Here is an 18,901-nt window from a genome sequence, read left to right on the forward strand (position 1 = left end):
GAGGAAGCTACCTAGAACTAGCTAAATAGTTCCGTCAAGAAAACTAGCTACCTAGCACGAATGAAAGCCTTTTTGCCGGTCGCCATTTGCTTCTCCCTGCATATGAGTGTAATTCAAGCTCCTAGTCTTTCTTGAACGCATGCTCCCTGTATCCTGGATAACCATGAGCAGCTACATGATCTTGGCGAAGATCTCGTCGAGGGCGGAGACGATGTTGCCGTAGTACGCGTACGGCTCCTGCACCTGCAGCTTGTCCTTGTCTCTGGTCGCGTAGTCGAGCTGCACGCAACAGCAGAACAAGCTAAGATAAGCAAACACACGTCGGAGTAGAGCTTGCAGAGCTCAGCGCGCTGCACTGCGGGCCTGGCCTGGATGATGGAGTAGAGGCCCTGCTTGAGGTTGGACCCTTGGACGTGCTGATGCGCAGCGTCGCCTGCAGCTCCGGCCACGCTCCAGCGTCGATGAACTGCTTCGAAGGAACGGGAACCGGAAGGTGGAGCTCAGTTATCCAGTATCCACTAGCCATGGCGGGCGGGGGCAGCTCTGGGCTCATTGGCCATGAAGTTCCAGGGCACGGTGGCTGGAACGAGGGGCCCGGGGAGGTCGGTGAGGTCGCCGGTGTGATCTCCGCTTGAGAAATTGGATCAAGACGGCTGGCCCTTGGAGAATCAGCGGCTTGAGTTCTGCCCCAATGGCGGCTTTCAGTTTCAGTCCGAAGGGGGAGGAGGAGGAGGAGGAGGACGGGCATATGCTGGCCGGGAGCAGAGCAGAGCCGTCGCACGCAATCCTCTGGAGCCGTCGACTAGTGCGAGCTCCTGCTACAACGATCGCGCTGCCGTCTGCGTCATCTAGGAGCACGAGCCGCAGCCGTCGTCTGGCGAGACGACGACACCACCCGTCTTCTCGTTAAACCGGATCGATATTCGTGAAAAACCAGTTATAGACGGCACAATTAAGACCGTTGTACATGCCCTAAGGCTTCCGTCGGTACAAGTCTATAGGGGCTGACGGTTAGACGTTGATTCGGTCTTTGCCTACCAAGGTGTTGTCAACATTTATGGGCTTTGGCATAGTGTGCATGCGAAAAGATTTCAAATTACATGCACGCTCTACATTCTCATCGAGATATTAGTTGTGTGATCCACGACCAGTCAAAGGACCAATTCCTCCGGTCTACGTGCCCTGATTAGGGGCGCGCCTACTGTTCACTGGTAGTTGACCCTCCTTCGCACTACGCAACACTAAAAGGCAAGGGGCACACCGGGGCACACAATCCAATGATTATTGTACCCAAAATGCTCCCTCATAACTTGAAGGTTCCACTCTGCCGCCGTCATCGACTCCCTCGTCACTTCATCCTCTTCACCGACCACCACGATGCCCCAGCACCATCGCCACCTCGTCGCCGACTTGCCACCACACCGTCGAGACCACGACTGCCTCCTCCACCAAGCCCGACGTTCCTCTACTCTCCCTCTCTCTCTTTCTCCCTCAGTTCATGTTCTTACAATGTAAAACATTGTTGTTTATCCAAAAGCAAGTCTTTCACCCACTGATCTACACCTAGAGGCCCTTTTAATCCTATCACAGGATGCATGTAATTACATGCTCCATCCAAGTTGCTGATGTCAAGATGCGCTATTGGAGATCTCCAGGGGTATCAGGGTGAGCCCCCTGCAGCAGCAAGAAATATATCCCAATTCCCAAATGAACTATTAGTGATGCAGCAGCTGAATTACACATTTGCACGGAATATATATAATCTATTATTCCAAGGGCCATTGCACGCATAGCAGTCGAGGAAAGGAGGTGAGCTCCAATCTGGCATCCACACCACTCTAGTCCAGCCGATTTTCAGCAAACATGAGCCAATGATTCACATATTTTGGTGCTGCGTGTGAGCAAATGAAACTGTTGAGGATGACATTCCGGTTTGTGCTTTTGGTCTTGCATATATAAACTCTCCCTCTGTATTTGCTATCACATTGCAATCTAATTTAAAAAACAAACAGTACAACTTAGCACAACGGAGCTTCACAGCCAATTATTACAGTATAGTTGCTACACCCTCTAAATGGACTGGTATAGTCATATGTGGTGCTAGTTCAGATTATTCGAGCATGCCAATTAAACTTTAGCCAGATTTACAATCTAGACTGTGTCCCTCCAGCAACAACAATGGTTTCAGCTGTGATGAAGGACGCATCGTCAGAAGCCAGGAATGCAGCAACCGCAGCCATGTCTTCCACAGAACCCAATCTCTTAAGCGTGGACCTGTCAATAAGCTCTTTCCTCTGCAGAATAATTATGGTTAAGGTACATTCATTTGCATGGACGGAACAACTTGATCAAGTCTTTGAAATGAATACTGGTGAATGATTTTTTGTGCCAATATTATTATGAAATAGACAGGAATATCAGCAAGTATCTTCAGGTTTTGTACTTAGGCATGATATAATGGAACAATATCCCCCAAGCACTAGAAGGATAAAAGCATCTAATTTAAGTATCCCCTTCTAAACCAACTTTTTAGCAGGCCATTTCTATCTTTTGAAACATGGAAACAAAAAATAGACAATAAAAAAGGGATAGCAATAGCATGTCATTAATATTGAAGATATCATCCAAAGGTTAGTGATCAGATAATATGCAATAAAAAAATTGAAGATCCAATCAGGGTAGCCTTCAAGCGGCTCATTAGAGCGTTCAAAAGTTGGTTTACTGCATTTGAAATTGAGTTCACATATAGTTTTCCATCCTTCTAAATAAACCGTGATACATAAAGGCATTAGTAATTCCCTTCTATTTCTTCAAGTGCACTAGCATGTGCATGTAAAGCTTGAGGCCATACTTGTTGCATCACAAATTTGAAAACTATGTATAGAAGTGCACGAGTCTTTTTAATTAACCAATCGTCGAAATATATGAAGACAAAGCAAGCAAGCAAAAACATAGAAATCACTTACAATGGCCTCATTTGTTGTGAGGAAACTAGCAAACCGTGTAGGAACGAAACCAGGGGCTATACAGTTAACACGAGTATTGGGTCCCATCTCACCAGCAAGAGCCTACAAATACATCAACAGCTTAATAATAAAGTATCCAAAGAAATTAGTTGTTATCTTCAAATACTGTGTACAATATATAGTTTTTTACTTCTCCATCTTGTGTACTTCTCTGTAAATTCTGAGGTCTTAGCATCAAACTAAACTTTATTCCTGAGGACGTCTAACAAGCAGCCCCTAACATAAGTACAAAACACCAAGCAGACACTTCTAAAAAAAAAACGCGGCCGGAGGGGTGAACGGACCCCCACCGTTTTTCATTAAGAGGAAGCAACACGGCTTCACCCGGCCGCGGAAAAATCCCCCGAACCCTGGCCCATGCCCGAGAGGGCCAAGCCTTGCTGTGCGAGCACAGCGAGGGGGATTTTTTTGCCCACGAGAAAGTTCGTCCCGGCTGGGAATCGAACCAGCGACCTCGAGTGGGAGTGCCATCGGGCTGGGCTAGCCAGTTGGCCGCCCAACCTTAGGCAAGCAGACACTTCTATGTGCAAACTTCATGAAGCTAGAGAGATGGAGAGAGAAAGAGAGAGATGTTTACTGTGTTATATGGCACTTAAAGGATCACTTAGACTACCGAACTTATCTTTAGTTGTGTGGAAGCATATATGATGGGAATCTGGAAGTTTTCATTCCAAGCCCCATCCAATTCTGTACCAAAGGTAGATTAGATGAAACCTCATGCGCTTTGCTACCCAACCAGGCGGAGTACAATGAAATTTTCAGATTTTTAACATATATCAAGCCACCTCATATGCTCCCAAGGACCATGCATGAGCACTTATACAAACCTCTCAAAGGGAAGATAACTTGCTTATGTATACTTCATTGTCGTGGGCTTTTTAGGGTACCCACAGCTGGGTGGCGGAATGCACCCGCCTAATCCCCGAGGGGGAGTACTCGGGAAAGCGCTAAGCGATTAGGCCGATCTAGCTTGGGGGCAAGAACGCAAGAACACTCGGGTTTAGAGTGGTTCGGACCGCCGGAGCGTAAGACCCTACATCCACTGTGTGCTGTATTGCTCTTAGTATGAATGGGTCTATCCTCTGCCCAGCCGGGCCTGAGACCTTCTCTAGCGGGCGTCTCCCTTTTATAGAGCAAGGACGCGTACACAGGCGTTGGACCCCGACAGGTGGCCCCAACAATGATGTATATTATACTAGATAGATAATCTCTTGCCGGATACTCTTCATCGTCTTGTAGACTCTCTGACCGAGGGGGGTCTGCTCCTGTCCCATCGGCGAGGCGCCCGTTGAGGTAGTGTAGCTTGCGGCGTAGTCTGTCGAGGCTACCGTGTAGGCGTCATAATGGGCGAAACCGAGCAGTCGTGTCCAACTGGTATTGTAGACTGACATACGCGGCGTGGGCGGCGCCAGCGACTGCACTGTGCACCTTGGTAACACACGACCAACAGTGCAACCGAGCAAAAACCGCCTCGGGCTCTGCTCCGCCTACCGTATTGAATGCGGTTGGTAGACGAGTCTTCTAGGGGAAGCCACGCGGTCCTGCGCGCGTGGCCGCACTCACTGACATGTGGCGGCTCCGGACCCCCCGGCGGTATGTTGGTTCTACCGCGTGGGAGGTCCGGATGGACACGGGAGGTCCCGGACCCCTATGGGGGGTCCGCGGCCTCGGCTGGCAGCTCGGAGCTTCATTTCCTTAGGGATACGTGGCGCCTCCGGACCCGTCCCCGAGCGGGGAGCGGGTCCGGGGCCGTTTGCCGGGAGAGTAGGGTCAGGACCACAGGGGTCCGGCTGCTCGGCCGTCAGGGCGTAGTTAAGGATAACTACGAGACTCTTGCCTAGACACAGCAAGAGGGGGTACCCCTGTCCTGGTTGCGGTATGCAGCACCCTGGCTCCCTGGCCCCCTGGCAGATAGGTTCAGTTGTAAGGACCTATCTGCCATCGGAGCCGTAGAAGACACTCCGGACCCCGTATGAGGTTGGGCAAGCGTCATTGGGTATAGGTGTAGCATAGTTTGCAAGGCAAGCGAGCGTCTTGTTTCCTGCGTAGTCGAAAGAACTACAGAGGAGAATCAAACTTGCTTGTATGATAGTAATGATACTGCAACTTAGCTGTTTGACGTATGCAGAATCTATCCATGATGTCTGGGACAAAGTTGTTTTGAGTCTGTCTACCACCGAGACTGGACCTCGATCTGCATGAAACCTTAAAGCGGATGCCGGGACCCCCTGGTAGGTAGGCTCAATGGTTTGAGGCTGGCTACCACCAGTCAAGGTTTAACCAGTGTATCACTTCAAAGTTACAGCTTAGTAGCAGGCCCGCGGGACCTATTCTGGACCGGCCCCCAGGCTAGTACAAGGTCCGGAGCTCTTAGATGTTCAGATCCAGGAAATTCAGTGTTTGTTACAGAGTGGTGGAGTGTGTAGGCTTAGGGTGCGGAACCAGGCTAAGGCACCACACAGGGCTCCGTACCACTCCAGGAAGCAACACGACTTTTTCGGACCAGGCTCCAACGCTCCAGACCCTTCCTAGCAGTGGGTGAGGTCATCTAGTCGTACTCGATCCTTTGAGATATGGGGCTGGACATGCCGTGTAGGATTTAGGAAGCCAACTCTTGAGCTAGAACGAGGTCCGGGTCCCCAATTACCCGGCTAAGCGGCTACACAGGGCTCCGGACCACCCTAGGAAACAAGCACCCCTTATCCAGAGCGGGTCCCTAGGGGTCCAGACCCCTATCCAGCAGCAAGAGGGTCCGGATCTGTACGAAAATCCAACAACTCAATACAGATCTTAGTTGTAGCGACAAGAGTGGAAGTCCGCGCGGGGGTTAGAGAAGTAAAAACTCGAGAATCGGAATGCGAAATTAAATTTTGACACAGAGTCAGAACTGGGAGAAAATCTTTCCTTTGTAACTTGATATATATGGCGTGCGCGATGGATGCCAAAGGCCGGGTTTACGAGGGCGGACTCCTACCGCTCTGGGCCGCGCGTTAATGCTAGCCGACGGTGCGATGGATGCCAGAGGTCGGGCTTACGGGGGTGGATCTCAACCGCGCTGGGCCGCACACTGACTCTATCTTATTACAAAGGAAGAAATTCATTTCCCTGCTCTGCCTAAGTGTAAAACATACACAGATGCTCTATGTTCCATGGGTTGGGCAGCGACACTCCATCTTCAGTGGCAAGGCGGACGCATCCGGGCCGGCACACCTCTGTGACCTTGAAGGGCCCCTCCCAGCTGGGGGAGAGTTTGTGGAGCCCTGCTCGGTTCAGAATAGATGCATCGGAGATAGTACTGTCGGTACTATCGGTACAGAAGTGGGTATCCCTTGGTGAAGCGCGAGATGAAGGCCCGGAGCGTCTCTCCGGGTTTCTGCCTCACAGCGTGGAGGTGGGACTCCACACCATGCTGCTGGTACGCACTGGCGAAGTTCGCAATGAACCTCGCATAGAGCTCCTCCCAGGACTGGATCGTCCCAGGAGTAAGGTTCATGAGCCACCATGCTGCTGGTACGCACTGGCGAAGTTCGCAATGAACCTCGCACAGAGCTCCTCCCAGGACTGGATCGTCCCAGGAGTAAGGTTCATGAGCCAAGTCCGGGCTGGCCCAGACAAGGCTACATGAAAGTAGCTCGCCATGACGGCGTCGTTACCACCAGCTGCTGTGATGGCGGTAACGTACACCTGCAGGAATTCCGACGGGTTAGTGGTACCGTCGTACTTGTCCGGCAAGTGCGGGCGGAACTTGGACGGCCATGCCACCGCACGGAGGTGCTCCGCCAGCGCAGCGCAGCCTACCCCAGCCACCGGGGCGCCCAACTGTATCCGGGCGTTCACCGGAGGCTTGGGTGCCACCACGACCAAGTCGGCATTGAGGTTGCGGCCCTCAATGTTGAGACGGCGCTCTCGCGCCCTCTCCACGGAGATGCGGGCGTCCTCATCCGCGCGCCTGCGGTTGAGCTCCGCCCGCAGGTCTTCTGTCCGTGCACCCCTCACTGTGGGGGAGCGTACGGATGCCGACGCGCCGCCCTGGCGCCGATGGTAGGGTACCACCGCATTGCCAGGCGGAGGTCGTTGCCCAGTCTTTGAAGAACTGGGGGAGGCCTGAGCCAGATGGAGGAGACGATCAACGTCGTCCCGCCACTGCCTCAGGGCGTCTGGCGAGGCTGCAGCAGCCGGGGGGTTGCGGAGCAACTCCCTAGCCGCCGCTAGCGCTCCGCCGCTCGCAGCTTGCGAGGGGGCCCTTGACGGGCGCCCTGACTCCTGCCGGCGAGCTGCGCGCGCCGCCGCTGACGGTGGCTGCTCCACAGGCATGGTTGCCCCTGGAGCAGGAACGCGAGAGGCGTGTGGCGTGGAGGACGCCACACCCTCTGTCATCTCCACGTCGTCCACCCGAACCATGGAGACGAGCTAGAGATGAACTGAAACCAGCTAAATTCCCCTACCTGGCGCGCCAAATGTCGTGGTGTGGCAAACCACAGCCGGGTGGCGGAATGCACCCGCCTAAGCCCAGAGGGTGAGTACTCGGGGGTTAGCTAGGATTAATTCGATCTCGCTCAAGAACACGAAGAACACGATGAGCACAGCAGGTTTAGAGTGGTTCGGGCCGCCGGAGCGTAATACCCTACGTCCACTGTGTATTGTATTGCCTTGCCTCGAGAGAGTCTGCGAGAGCTTGTGCGTCCTGAGTGTGCTTGGTCTCTCGTACAGCGAGCGCCACCCTTTTATATCTCAAGGGAGGCGCGTACATGGCCGTTGGGTCCCCGACAGGTGGGCCCAACGATGTAGTATAAAATAACGTATTGTTCATACATTATAGCGTCGCAGGCGAATGAGATCTCTCTCCCGGATTTCCTTGCCTGCTCCTGAAATCCCCCGTTCAGCATGTCCAGGCGCTGTCTTGTCGGAACGGCGCCAGGCGTAGCTAGCGGTGTTGCCTGCCACGTAGCTGAACGGCCGTGTAGCTTGTAGCGTATGCGGCATGATGGAAAAGTGCCGTGCCGTCGTATCCAATTAATGCGGCAAACGGGCTCTGCGCGGGTGCGGCTGCACTGTGTATCTTGGTAATACGCGGTACACAGTGAGGCCTGACAAAGGCTGCCCCGCGTGCCGCAGTGGCAGAGCACGCCTCAACCACCAGCATTGAATGCGATGGGAGGGCGAGTCTTCCAGCGGAAGGCTCGCGCATGAGCCCGCGCCCGTGCCTCCGGAACACGTGGCGGCTCCGGACCCCCCGGCGGTATGTTGGTTCTACCGCGCGGGAGGTCCAGATGGGCGCGGGAGGTCCCGGACCGGGGGTCCGGGGCCTCGGCTGGCATCTCGGAGCTTCCTTTCCTCAGGGACACGTGGCGTCTCCGGACCCGTCCCCGAGCGGGGAGCGGGCCCGGGGTCGTTGGCCCGGTGAGGTAAGAGCTGGACCCGTGGGGCCCGGCTGCTCCGCCCTTTACTGCGCGGTTAGGGATAACTACGCGGGCCTTGCCTTGCTGCGGTAGAAGTGGGTATCCCTACTACAGGGTACCGACATTCATGAACCCAGCATTATTCAGTTAGCAGCTTAAGTCAAACATGTTATTTTACATTATAAGTATGAAGGTGTATTAAGATTTATGAGAACTTTATACACATGTCAACAATAATAACATGACTTTGACATTGATCAAATATAGGGTCGGTGTTCCATAAGTGGCTAATAAATATATGTCGTGATTCTCTGTAGCTCGATGGCTAACACTCAGAACATAAGGATCTATACTTATTCACGCGAACGCCCCACATCCATTGTGGGTGTCTATTCTTGTTACTTGCGTTCGGGTGCTGGGTGCTTACAACGGGGTGCTTGCAAGCGTGCAAAGGTGTGGTAGTGTCGAAAGAGTGAGAGTTTGGATTCAATGTCCTTGTGAAAAGAAAGCCTAGCTCCCCTTTTATATGCTTTGGGGGCTGCAAGAGATAGGGGTCTCTCACCCTAGGGTTGACATCCCGTGGGTTAGGTTGGGAGCGCTACACGTGTCCGAGCTAGGATCTCGTAGGGGTGTTGCGCTCCCTCGCTTTGTGACACCGGGTGACGGGTGACGGGTTGGCCATAGTGACAGGCGTTGCTCCAGTCCCGTCCGCCAACTCTGTCGTAGTACATGGTGTGGGCGTGGTCATCGTACGAGTGGCCTTGACTTGCGGAGACTCGCTCGGAGGTCTTCGCGGCTTGATTAGCACTCCGACCACGGGCATGGTTCGTAAGGCGTTGAGGTGAGGTGAGGTGTGGCACCCTATCCCCACCTCAACGCCTAGGTGAGGCCATACTCAACAATTAATAGCACATAACAGAGAAAAGAAATGAGAAAAGAAAAAAGAAAAGGGGGAAAGGGCAAGGAGGAGGTAATGCCCAGCCCACCAACAAGCCCATACACCTTATCGGTCCAATCCCTAGTCGTCAGGCTGGGCGCGTAGGCTGGCGTGCATGTCACATCGCTCTAGGGCGCATTGAATGCTCTCCCTAGGTCGCCCCCTTCCCTTGCCCTCCCGGATCACGAGGTCGGGCTCGGGCTCGGTGGAAGCAGGGTGCATTCTCCCGTGCCTTCTGGCGGGTGGTCGGGAGAGCGCCATGTGTCCATATCGGTTTGCTGGTCGGGGGATTGGACCGCAGCCTGTCCAACGGGCCCCAGCTGCTGTCATGGCCCGTTGTTGGGCTTTTCCCTGTTGGGCCGTTTGGCTTACTCGGGAGGAGCCTTCCTTGGGGTACCCATGGTACGTACCCCCCATCATAAAGCAAACAAAGTGAAAAATGACAAAAAAAAAGATGAACATATACCTTTGTGAGACCTAAGAGAGCAGTCTTTGTAACACCATACATTGTCAACCCTTTTTCTGGATTGTACCCAGCAATTGAAGAAATAATAATCACAGATGATCCCTGACGTAGGTGGGGAGCAGCATCCTGAAAAGAAATTGATACAGGAAGCAAATGATGTCAACATTATTTGTAGAGTGTGTAAAGCAGGAGGAAGAATTTGCCCACCTGAAGAAGAAGAATAGAAGCCTTGACGTTAATATCCCATAGTTTATCAAGAACAGCCTCTTTCATTTCAAGAATGCCATCTACAGTAGGATTTGCAGCGGCATTCGAGACAAGAATATCAATGTGTCCAAAGTTCTGCAAGAACATACTCAATTGATTACGACTACAAGAACAAGAACAGTCACAATGTTACCTGATAACTACTTAAGTCCTCAAATGCAACATACTATCTAAGACATGAACAGAATCTAGAGAAGTGTGCATCATGCCCAAGACAATCTGGGCTCAATAAGCGGTCCATTCAGTAGAGCAGGTCATCGTGAGTCAATTTTGAGGAAGAAACTAGAGTGTAGTTGGTTAGTTCCTCTATATATAGAGGTCCGCTGTATCCATTGCAGATTAAGCAGAAGTAGATCAAGGGTGTAGCCTATCTCTCAGCCTTTGGCTTGGGTGCCTGCTGTTGTGACCACTGGTCCATTGCGCCTAGCAAACCTAGGGCACCGACAATGTACCTCCCTCTCTCCGAAGAAAAACCAAAAAGAAAACTCTGGTAATGTGCGAACATAACAGTTTGCAAGATGCTGCATGAAACATGCAATGTGGGATATGTAAAGGCACACTTTTATAAGCACAAAGAGTAAGACTAGGTATGGCTGTTGCATGTGGAAGTATTAGAGAGTCATCAACCAGAATGTCAGAAGATGAAATTGTAAAGAGAATCGGCACAATTCTTTGACTTGAGACTTTCACAGGAAAAAGAAATGCAACGTTACTGTTCATTACCTCATCAACTAATAGAGAAGTGTTATGCTCATTAGTGAAACACAAGTAGATGCTGGTACTACTAAGCGTCTCTTTAGTTCATCACAAAGACAATGTTAACTTTAGTGCTGTTATTTGCACTTCTGCACAGGTAGATGTCTCTCTGAAATTACATCCAACCATAAATCCATGTTTCCTGTTCTGGCAACCCTACTGCACGAAGAAATAGATCAAGCAAGCAGCTAGAATATCAGGTAGTAAACCAATCCCAATTTCGCCATTGACATAAACCATATGGGGGCAGGCAGTTAAGGTCAGCTGCGCAAAAGCCAGCCAGTAGCGTGAAACAACTAAACCAGTGTTCCTGATGCACATGTACAATTGTCGAAGCTTAATTCCCAATGCAACAATGTTCGGCACAACATTGACCGTCAGGAGGCCTGACGGGATCGCTGAGCAACAAGAGAAATCTGACTATGCAATGTAACCCATCTGAGAGACTGAAACCCCTCCCCCAATTCTGACCTTGACTGCCGTGTCGATGAGGCTCTTGCGCTGCTGGGCGTCGGAGACGTGGCAGACGGCGCCGACCGCGGTGATCCCCTTTGCCTTGAGCCCCTTCACCGCGTCGTCCACGTTCTTCTGCAGCACCACCCGTCAAGATCGAACCACAAAAACCTCCAATCAGAAGGACGGTGGAGAGAAAAACCGGGAGCACGCAAACAAGCTAAGCAGGGCAAACGAATCGGGAAGAAGGGGCCTCTGCTCTGCTCGGCGCGACCTGCTTCCGCGAGGAGATGACGACGGCGGCGCCCTCCAGGCCGAGACGCTCGGCGATGGCGAGGCCGATCCCCTGCGTGGACGCCGTCACGACGGCCACCTTCCCCTCCAGGCGCCGGCACTTGACCTCCATCGCCGCGCCGGCCGAGCTTCGAGGTCGCTCGTTTATCCCCTTCGCTGCTGCTTGTACTGTAGCTGCCCCGAGCAGGGGTGGAAATTTGTTTCGATTTGTACAGGAAAAGTGCAAGGAGACCCGTCGACGAGTATGGGTGTGTTTGGCGCAGCTTCGTCGGAGGAGCTTCAGCTTCGTCGGCACTGTGCTGCACTGTGCTGTGGCACTGCGCAGGGCGGCTTCATCTATAGTCAACGTGAGGAGGTGAGAAGCCGGTGAAGCCAGATTTTGGAGGCTTCACCTGGCTTTGCTACAGTTAGCTACAGGATTGCTACAGTAATGAAGCTGAAGCTGTCGTGAGCCGTGCCAAACGAGGCCTATATATCAGCAGCAAGCATAACCGATCCGGGCTCCGTCAGTTCCGACGGGATCCAAACGGGCCTGAATTATTCTTAACTAGAAGGTGGCTCACGCAATTGCTAGTCTTCTACTACCTCCGTCCGGAAAAAAAATGTAAATCTCACTTTGAGAAGTCAATCATTTTTTATTTTGATTAAATTTATATAAAAACTTACTAACATTTGTGTCTCCGAATTGATGTAATATATAAATATATTACATGATTAATCTAAAGATACTTATATTGTAATATATATATATATATATATATATATATATTAGTACTATTTTGTATATATTCGATCAAAGTTGAAATTAATTGACTCCTCGAGAAATGCGATTTATATTTTTTTTAGACGGAGGGAGTATCTATTTTTTATATTTTTTTTGGATAGTGTTATTGAAATTCTTTTTCCAAATAGCTCAAACCAAGGATCGTTTATTTTTACATCATTCATATTTTATAAAATAGTTTTTGTAACATGAATTTAAGACAAAATATAATATCTTATGTATAAATATATGCTTTTATATTTTCACATGTCATGATTATATTACATTGAAATATTTTTAGTATGAATACTTTTAAAATTTTTGACTGACAATAATAGTTCCAATCACCATACAAGAAAATTATTCTTGGAATTTTTGGAAGAAGATCTAGATATGTGTCTAATATATATACCAGTAGAAGCAAATAATCTTCTTTCTTTTCTTTATTCCCCAATCATCATCCAAAAGCTCCATGCATTTTTCCATCACATATCATTTTAGCGAACGTGCATGCGCACGTATTTCATTAAGAGAAGAAGAGAGTACAACCAGAAACTACGGGAACCGCAGTTCCCGAAGATACAACGAAAAAAATTACACAATAAGGCTTTTGCGACCCACAAGGCAACGGAATAGTACCCCACAATTTAGCAGGAAAGACTCTAGAGTACATTAGTTTGCCTGAACCCAAACAGTGACCTCATCAAAAACAAAACTAACAATATCCTCAACCGTTTCCATCACATATCATGCATTGGGTTTACAAATTCAGTGTTGCAGTTGGGAAGGTACAATCTACTGCTTTATGCTCACCACCCTCTATTGTCGTCATCACCCTATCGAAATATCACATGTTTTAACTTTTTTCTCTCCTTTATTTTTATCATAATTGTTCCACTTCAAATACAAAATTTAAATTAGGTTTCTCCATGGCTATTATAATGATTTTTCATAGTTATTGACACGCTCTCTGAATTGCATAAGGATGAGAACTTGGTTGGTAGGGCATTAAATCCTTGTAAATGGTTTTAGCTTTGGATTCAATGATAAACAATTTTTAGCTGAAGTTATTTTAAAAACTATTTAGCAAATCAGTTGCTTAATGATTATATGGTAATTCTAAAAACATTCTAGAGCTCAAGCAGGGAGGAAAAGTTAGTGAAGCTATTTTTTTAGCTCCTCTCTATTGTAAATTGTTCTGAGGTTTCATGTGGGCTTTTTATGTAAAGCCGTTTTATGTTTTACCTATTTAGTGGGACTTCACCAACAATCATCAGATTACTTATGGTGTCGTTAATGATGTTGGTGTTTGAGATGTTGACAATATGATAAAGGTTATATCAAAGTTCGACGAATGTTATGATCAAGCCACTACGTAGATACCGATCTGATCAATAACTATTCATATTTTTTTATTTATTTGTAGCTCAGTCGGAAAGAGAAGCATGTATCTTTCTAACGTTTTCCAAACTAATACTGCAGTAAACTAAGGTTATTAGAAGGTGAAAATTACCACGACATAGTTGATATACTTTGTGGTACTGAATAATTGCTCAAGCAAGCAGTACACATAAGTAATCCAGGCAATGATTAACTAGTTATAGAAGTAGCAGAGGAAGTAATTCCAATAGTGGCGCACGGGAAAATTAGGTACATATTCTCTTTATTTAAATAATATTCTTCAAAATATGAATAGAAACTAAAATATTATTTTTTCATAAATATAATTTAGTTATTTATTTATTCATTTTTTACATAGATTTTATTTTCAGATTAACATGTGTATTAATCATATTTAGTGAACTTTTTACACTAACTAAACAATAAGATGATTATAAAATTTAATATTGTAAATATTTATCCGTTAGCTTGTTGATTTGCAACCATGCTTTTGATTGTAGCTTAAATAAATTTAATTGATATGACTATTAATGATATTTGACATGCAATATTTGGTGGATTTGTAATTTCTTTTTAATTTGAAACTTTGTTATTTATTAGTTGTATTCGACAGAATTTTTTTTAATTTTAACTTTTTTTTAATAATATTTTAAGTTTAACCCGTATTGGTTTTTATTTGCAGGGCGTAGCCCGTTTGGTCGCGCCAGCCCGCATGGCGCGACAGATAGCCTATGTCGCGCCAGTGCATATGGCGCGACAGTGTGGCCACGCTGGCGGCCCGAGCCAGCGCTGCGCCGCGACGGCGATGACGTGGCCCTCGCTGTCGCGCCACATGCACTGGCGCGACAAGCCTGTTGCGCCATGCAGGCTGGTGCGACAAGGCCAATATCCTGGCTCGCGCCGGCCTCTTCTCCCCCACCCTCCCTTTCTTTCCCTCACTCCTCCCCGACCAGAGCAACAGCAGGTCATCGCCGCCGGCCGCCCCACCCCCCAGATCCCTCCAAATCCGGCCTTTGGGGGGGAGGGGGAAGTTGGGGGAAACGTTCCCCACCCTTCCCCGAAGGTATTGGTCCCATTTTTTTCCTCCTTTAACCGTGCACATTTGTAGATATTATGGATTCTTGGTGATTAGGGTTTGGTTCTTGATTTGAAAATAATGTCGTAGTTGATAGTTTTCTCATGATTAGGGTTTTAGATGATGCGTAGATGGTACTCTGCTCTCGATTTGGACGTGAGGTAGTACGTGCATGCATCGATTAATATGATTTCTAGGATTGAGTAGTGGGAATGTTAATATGGCTTTCACTCATGGATACTAGGCACCGTGAAGAATTGTTTTTGTAGTTCATCTAGATTGGTATTACCAAAGCCATCTATTAGCATTGCTACGTGGTCCAAATCCTAGTATGAGGACAAGTAGAGTTTTGAGAGAGAAACAATCCTAGTTCGTAAAAATCTGATCAGCTTGTCATGGTTGATTCAAGATCCATCTAGTTGTTCTTATGATAAGGTGCAAGGTCATGTCATGTAATACTCGTAATATTGTTTCAAGATCCAAGGGTTGCTAGGCAAAAGTAGGGTTATTAGATTATAACATCTACCAAAGTCTTAGCTAATAATGGATGGTTGTTTACTTATCCTCCCTCCATTTTTCAGACTTAGCAAAAGTAGGGTTATTAGATTATAACATCTACCAAAGCCCAGTAAGGACTGCATTTTTCACTTGGTGGCGTGGCAGCTCCCTTTGGTCGCGCCACTCCCAATGGCGCGACAGAGTAGCTTTGTAGCGCCACCCGGAGTGGCGCGACAAGCACAGAATTCCGCCAGCTAACTACCTTGCTGCTCTGCCTTGCTGCTCCCTCTCGCTGCATGCTATTTACAATAAGATTTCAAATTCAAAGTATTTTTGTAATTTGTTCGCATAAATGCTTATCGACATCTGTTGCACCTATGATTCGGACACCGAAACATATTCTAATTAAAAAACATTGAGCATGGACGTCGCTCAAAACTTCAAAACCAACAAATTCGCAATAGAGTAGTCTTGAACAAATGTTGCTCCAAATTCTGAAATCTATAACTTTCATACACAGCTAACACAATTCAATGCTATTTTCTAATTCTCTTGCATAATTTTTCAAATTTGAACAGAAGATATACTTAAAAAAGTACTCAATATTCAAAAGATCTAAAATATTTCCACTTTCAAATTCAACGTGATTTTGCATTCATTTTCAAAAAAAAATATTTATAAGATTACGGTGCGCAATTGTTAAGTTTACACGCGGGTCATGCCACAATAATTTTTGCATCTGCAGTTGCGATTGTAATATAAAACAGTTGTTCAATAATGGATTTGACCCATCATTAAATTGCACACAATACAAACTAAATAAATTCCTAATTTCATAATCATACAATGTTCGAAACTACAAATAAAGTCTCATACACATACGATAATCACATGAATAGATAAAGCACATAAATAGTCCAGCAATAAAAAAAGTCTGTCACACACATAGTCCAATCATATATAGAGTCCATACAATTATAAATAAAACAAGCTAATCAGAGTCGCCTTCAATCAAAAGCTCTCCCCAACCATCATCATCATCATCATCTCCATCATCTTGGACTACAGCTTTCCCCTTTCTTACCTCAATTTGGGACACTATGACTTCTACTTCATCTGCATTCATTGACCACCACTCGTCATCATCTCCATCATCAGGAACGTGGTCATGCTCAGAAACACTCTTCCATTTATCCTGCACTGCACTATTCCCTTGGTTATCGACTACATGTGTGTCCACTGCTTTTCCTTTCCTGTCAGACGGGTGATCCTGGGCAGGTAAGTCTCCTACAAGTGCCTTCATTGCCTCCATTTGAGTAGCTCTAACACCCAAAACCTCCGTGCTCGTGGATGACACATCCTTCTCAACGTTGGGCACCTTGTGTGGCAGATCGGCAACTAGGGCCTGCATTGCCTCCATCTGAGCCTCCTGAGCTAAATCCTCCATCTTTTCCATTTCTTCCATCCTCTTGTTAGCCTCCAATTTCTGAAAATATTCTTCCCATGAACCCTTTGGGTATTTAGCTTCCGGATCAACAATAAAATCTTTCTTTGCTCTTTCCTCCCTTAACCTCTGCCTCTCCATCTCCTCCTCCTTCTCCTTCTTCTCATAATTTGCCAAAAGCTCCCTATCTGTGAGGGGCCATGGGTAGTTGCTTCGGTTCCTCCTCCAATAAACAATGCAATCCTCAAGAGTCGCCTTTTCTGCTGTCTTCTTTCCATACTCACGCCGTAGGTCTTGGAGTACAAGCCCTGACAGAAATGACTCAAGGGGCAAAATAACTTGGTAATCCTTCCTTATCTTCAGTTTTCTATTTAAAGTGTCTCGAGATTTCCAAGGCTCTTTTGTTCTGCCCAATTGTAATATTAGCTCATACCGGCCTTCGAACCACTCCCAATCACATGTCCTTCCCTCCTGAAAAATTATTGAGAGCCAAACATTCAGAAATGTTAATATACCAAATACTAGCACAATGACAGAATCATAAGGAGTTTCAACTTTGTGGTTAATATACGAACCCAATAGTCTCCGTAGCTATTGCCACAGTAATATCCGTAGCCAAGCTCAGAAGGAACTACGCCTTTTGTGGCCAGAATACCACACTTGCATCGAAGACTAGGAGTAGTTGTACATGGCCATGGCTTCTTCCCACTCTCAAATTCTTGCATTTCCTCTTCTGTCGGCCAATGAGATCTAGGACCATAAATATACTCATTGAAGTCACATGCCGGCCATCCATCCTGCATGACACATAACATTAGCGAGCATCTACTCCTGCAAAATTAAAGAATCAATGCTAAGCTTCATGACACTTACTCTAGTCTTTAGCGAGCATCTAAAAAAGGGAGTGAACTTTGGAGGGACACCAATATTAGGCCTTTGAAGTTTGGCACGAACACCGCAATGACATTTGGGAGGATTGTTCACACGATATATAGCAGCTTCTTGCTTCTCTTCCTCTGTCATAGGTGGTGGATTTGTTGGGGGAGGGACCCATCGTCTAAACTCATTGTACGCCCACGACTCTGACCGATAATAAGGGAACAGCCGAATTCTATGATCGAACTTATCCGGACCATCGATCCACTGAAAGAAAAAGCAGTGGCAAGGATTCAATGAATCATTCCACTTGCATATGTAGAATGCTCTACCGGCCGTCTTGGGATGCCTCGATTGCTTCACCTCTGCCAGCTGATTGCCCGGTTCACAACGACAGAATGGAACTGGAAGGGCAGGAGGGACTGGGGCATCCTCATCACACTCGGATGGGTACTGTCCACCACCAAGCAGCTTGTACCGGACATCGCTCATTGCCATGTGCACTGCAGATACATAAATTCAATTGCCATGTGAAATAAAAAAATACTTATGGAAACAAAAATAAATTAATTATGGAAACAAAGTATATACTAATTAAGCACAATATACCAGCGCTCAAAATATAATATGTACATTCCTAAAACTATGGAATAAAATTACATGTAACTCATATTAACATCCCCACCACTCAATCCTATAAATCATATTAATCGATGCAAGCACGTACTACCTCACGTCCAAATCGAGAGCAGAGTACCATCTAATTATCATCTAAAATCCTAATCATGAGAAAACTATCAACAACACCACTATTTCTTATATCAAGAACCTAACCCTAATAAAAAAACCACCAATAACTACTAATGCACACGGTTAAACGATGAGATATTAGGGGTAATACCTTCGGGGAAGGGTGGGGAACGCTTCCCCGTACTTTTTCCCCTAAAAAAATCTGATTTTGGCGGGGATCTGGGGGGTGGCGGCGGCCGGCGGCGACCCTGGACGCGCTGTGGTCGGGGTGGAGCGACGGAAGGAAAGGGAGGGTGGGGGAGAAGGGGCCGGCGGCCCAGGACATTGGCCTTGTCGCGCCAGCCCGCATGGCGCGATAGGCTTGTTGCGCCCGTGCATGTGGCGTGACAGGGACGACCACGTCATCGCCATCGCGGCGCAGCGCTGGCTCGGGCCGCCAGCGTGGCCACACTGTCGCGCCACATGCACTGGAGCGACAGAGGCTATCTGTCGCGCC

At 47.7% G+C, this 18,901-nt stretch overlaps 2 protein-coding genes across 2 annotated transcripts; both read right to left on the minus strand.

Annotated features, from left to right (window-relative positions):
- Window positions 1-1,898: 1,898 nt before the first annotated feature.
- On the minus strand, window positions 1,899-11,945 carry LOC120666065 (tropinone reductase-like 3). The gene is made up of 6 exons (XM_039945856.1): window positions 11,579-11,945; window positions 11,323-11,439; window positions 10,036-10,170; window positions 9,829-9,954; window positions 2,967-3,068; window positions 1,899-2,294 (listed from the first exon to the last, which is right to left on the minus strand). Exons 1-6 carry the CDS (start codon window positions 11,708-11,710, stop codon window positions 2,145-2,147), a joined length of 762 nt encoding a protein of 253 aa, XP_039801790.1. The 5' UTR covers window positions 11,711-11,945; the 3' UTR covers window positions 1,899-2,144.
- A 5,340-nt stretch (window positions 11,946-17,285) lies between these two features.
- On the minus strand, window positions 17,286-18,162 carry LOC120663325. The gene is made up of 2 exons (XM_039942135.1): window positions 17,653-18,162; window positions 17,286-17,576 (listed from the first exon to the last, which is right to left on the minus strand). The coding sequence occupies exons 1-2, from the start codon at window positions 18,151-18,153 to the stop codon at window positions 17,301-17,303; spliced, it is 777 nt and encodes a 258-aa protein (XP_039798069.1). The 5' UTR covers window positions 18,154-18,162; the 3' UTR covers window positions 17,286-17,300.
- Between the last annotated feature and the right edge of the window lie 739 nt (window positions 18,163-18,901).

The sequence above is a fragment of the Panicum virgatum genome, chromosome 3N (genome assembly GCF_016808335.1).
Source record: "Panicum virgatum strain AP13 chromosome 3N, P.virgatum_v5, whole genome shotgun sequence".
NCBI lineage: Eukaryota > Viridiplantae > Streptophyta > Magnoliopsida > Poales > Poaceae > Panicum > Panicum virgatum.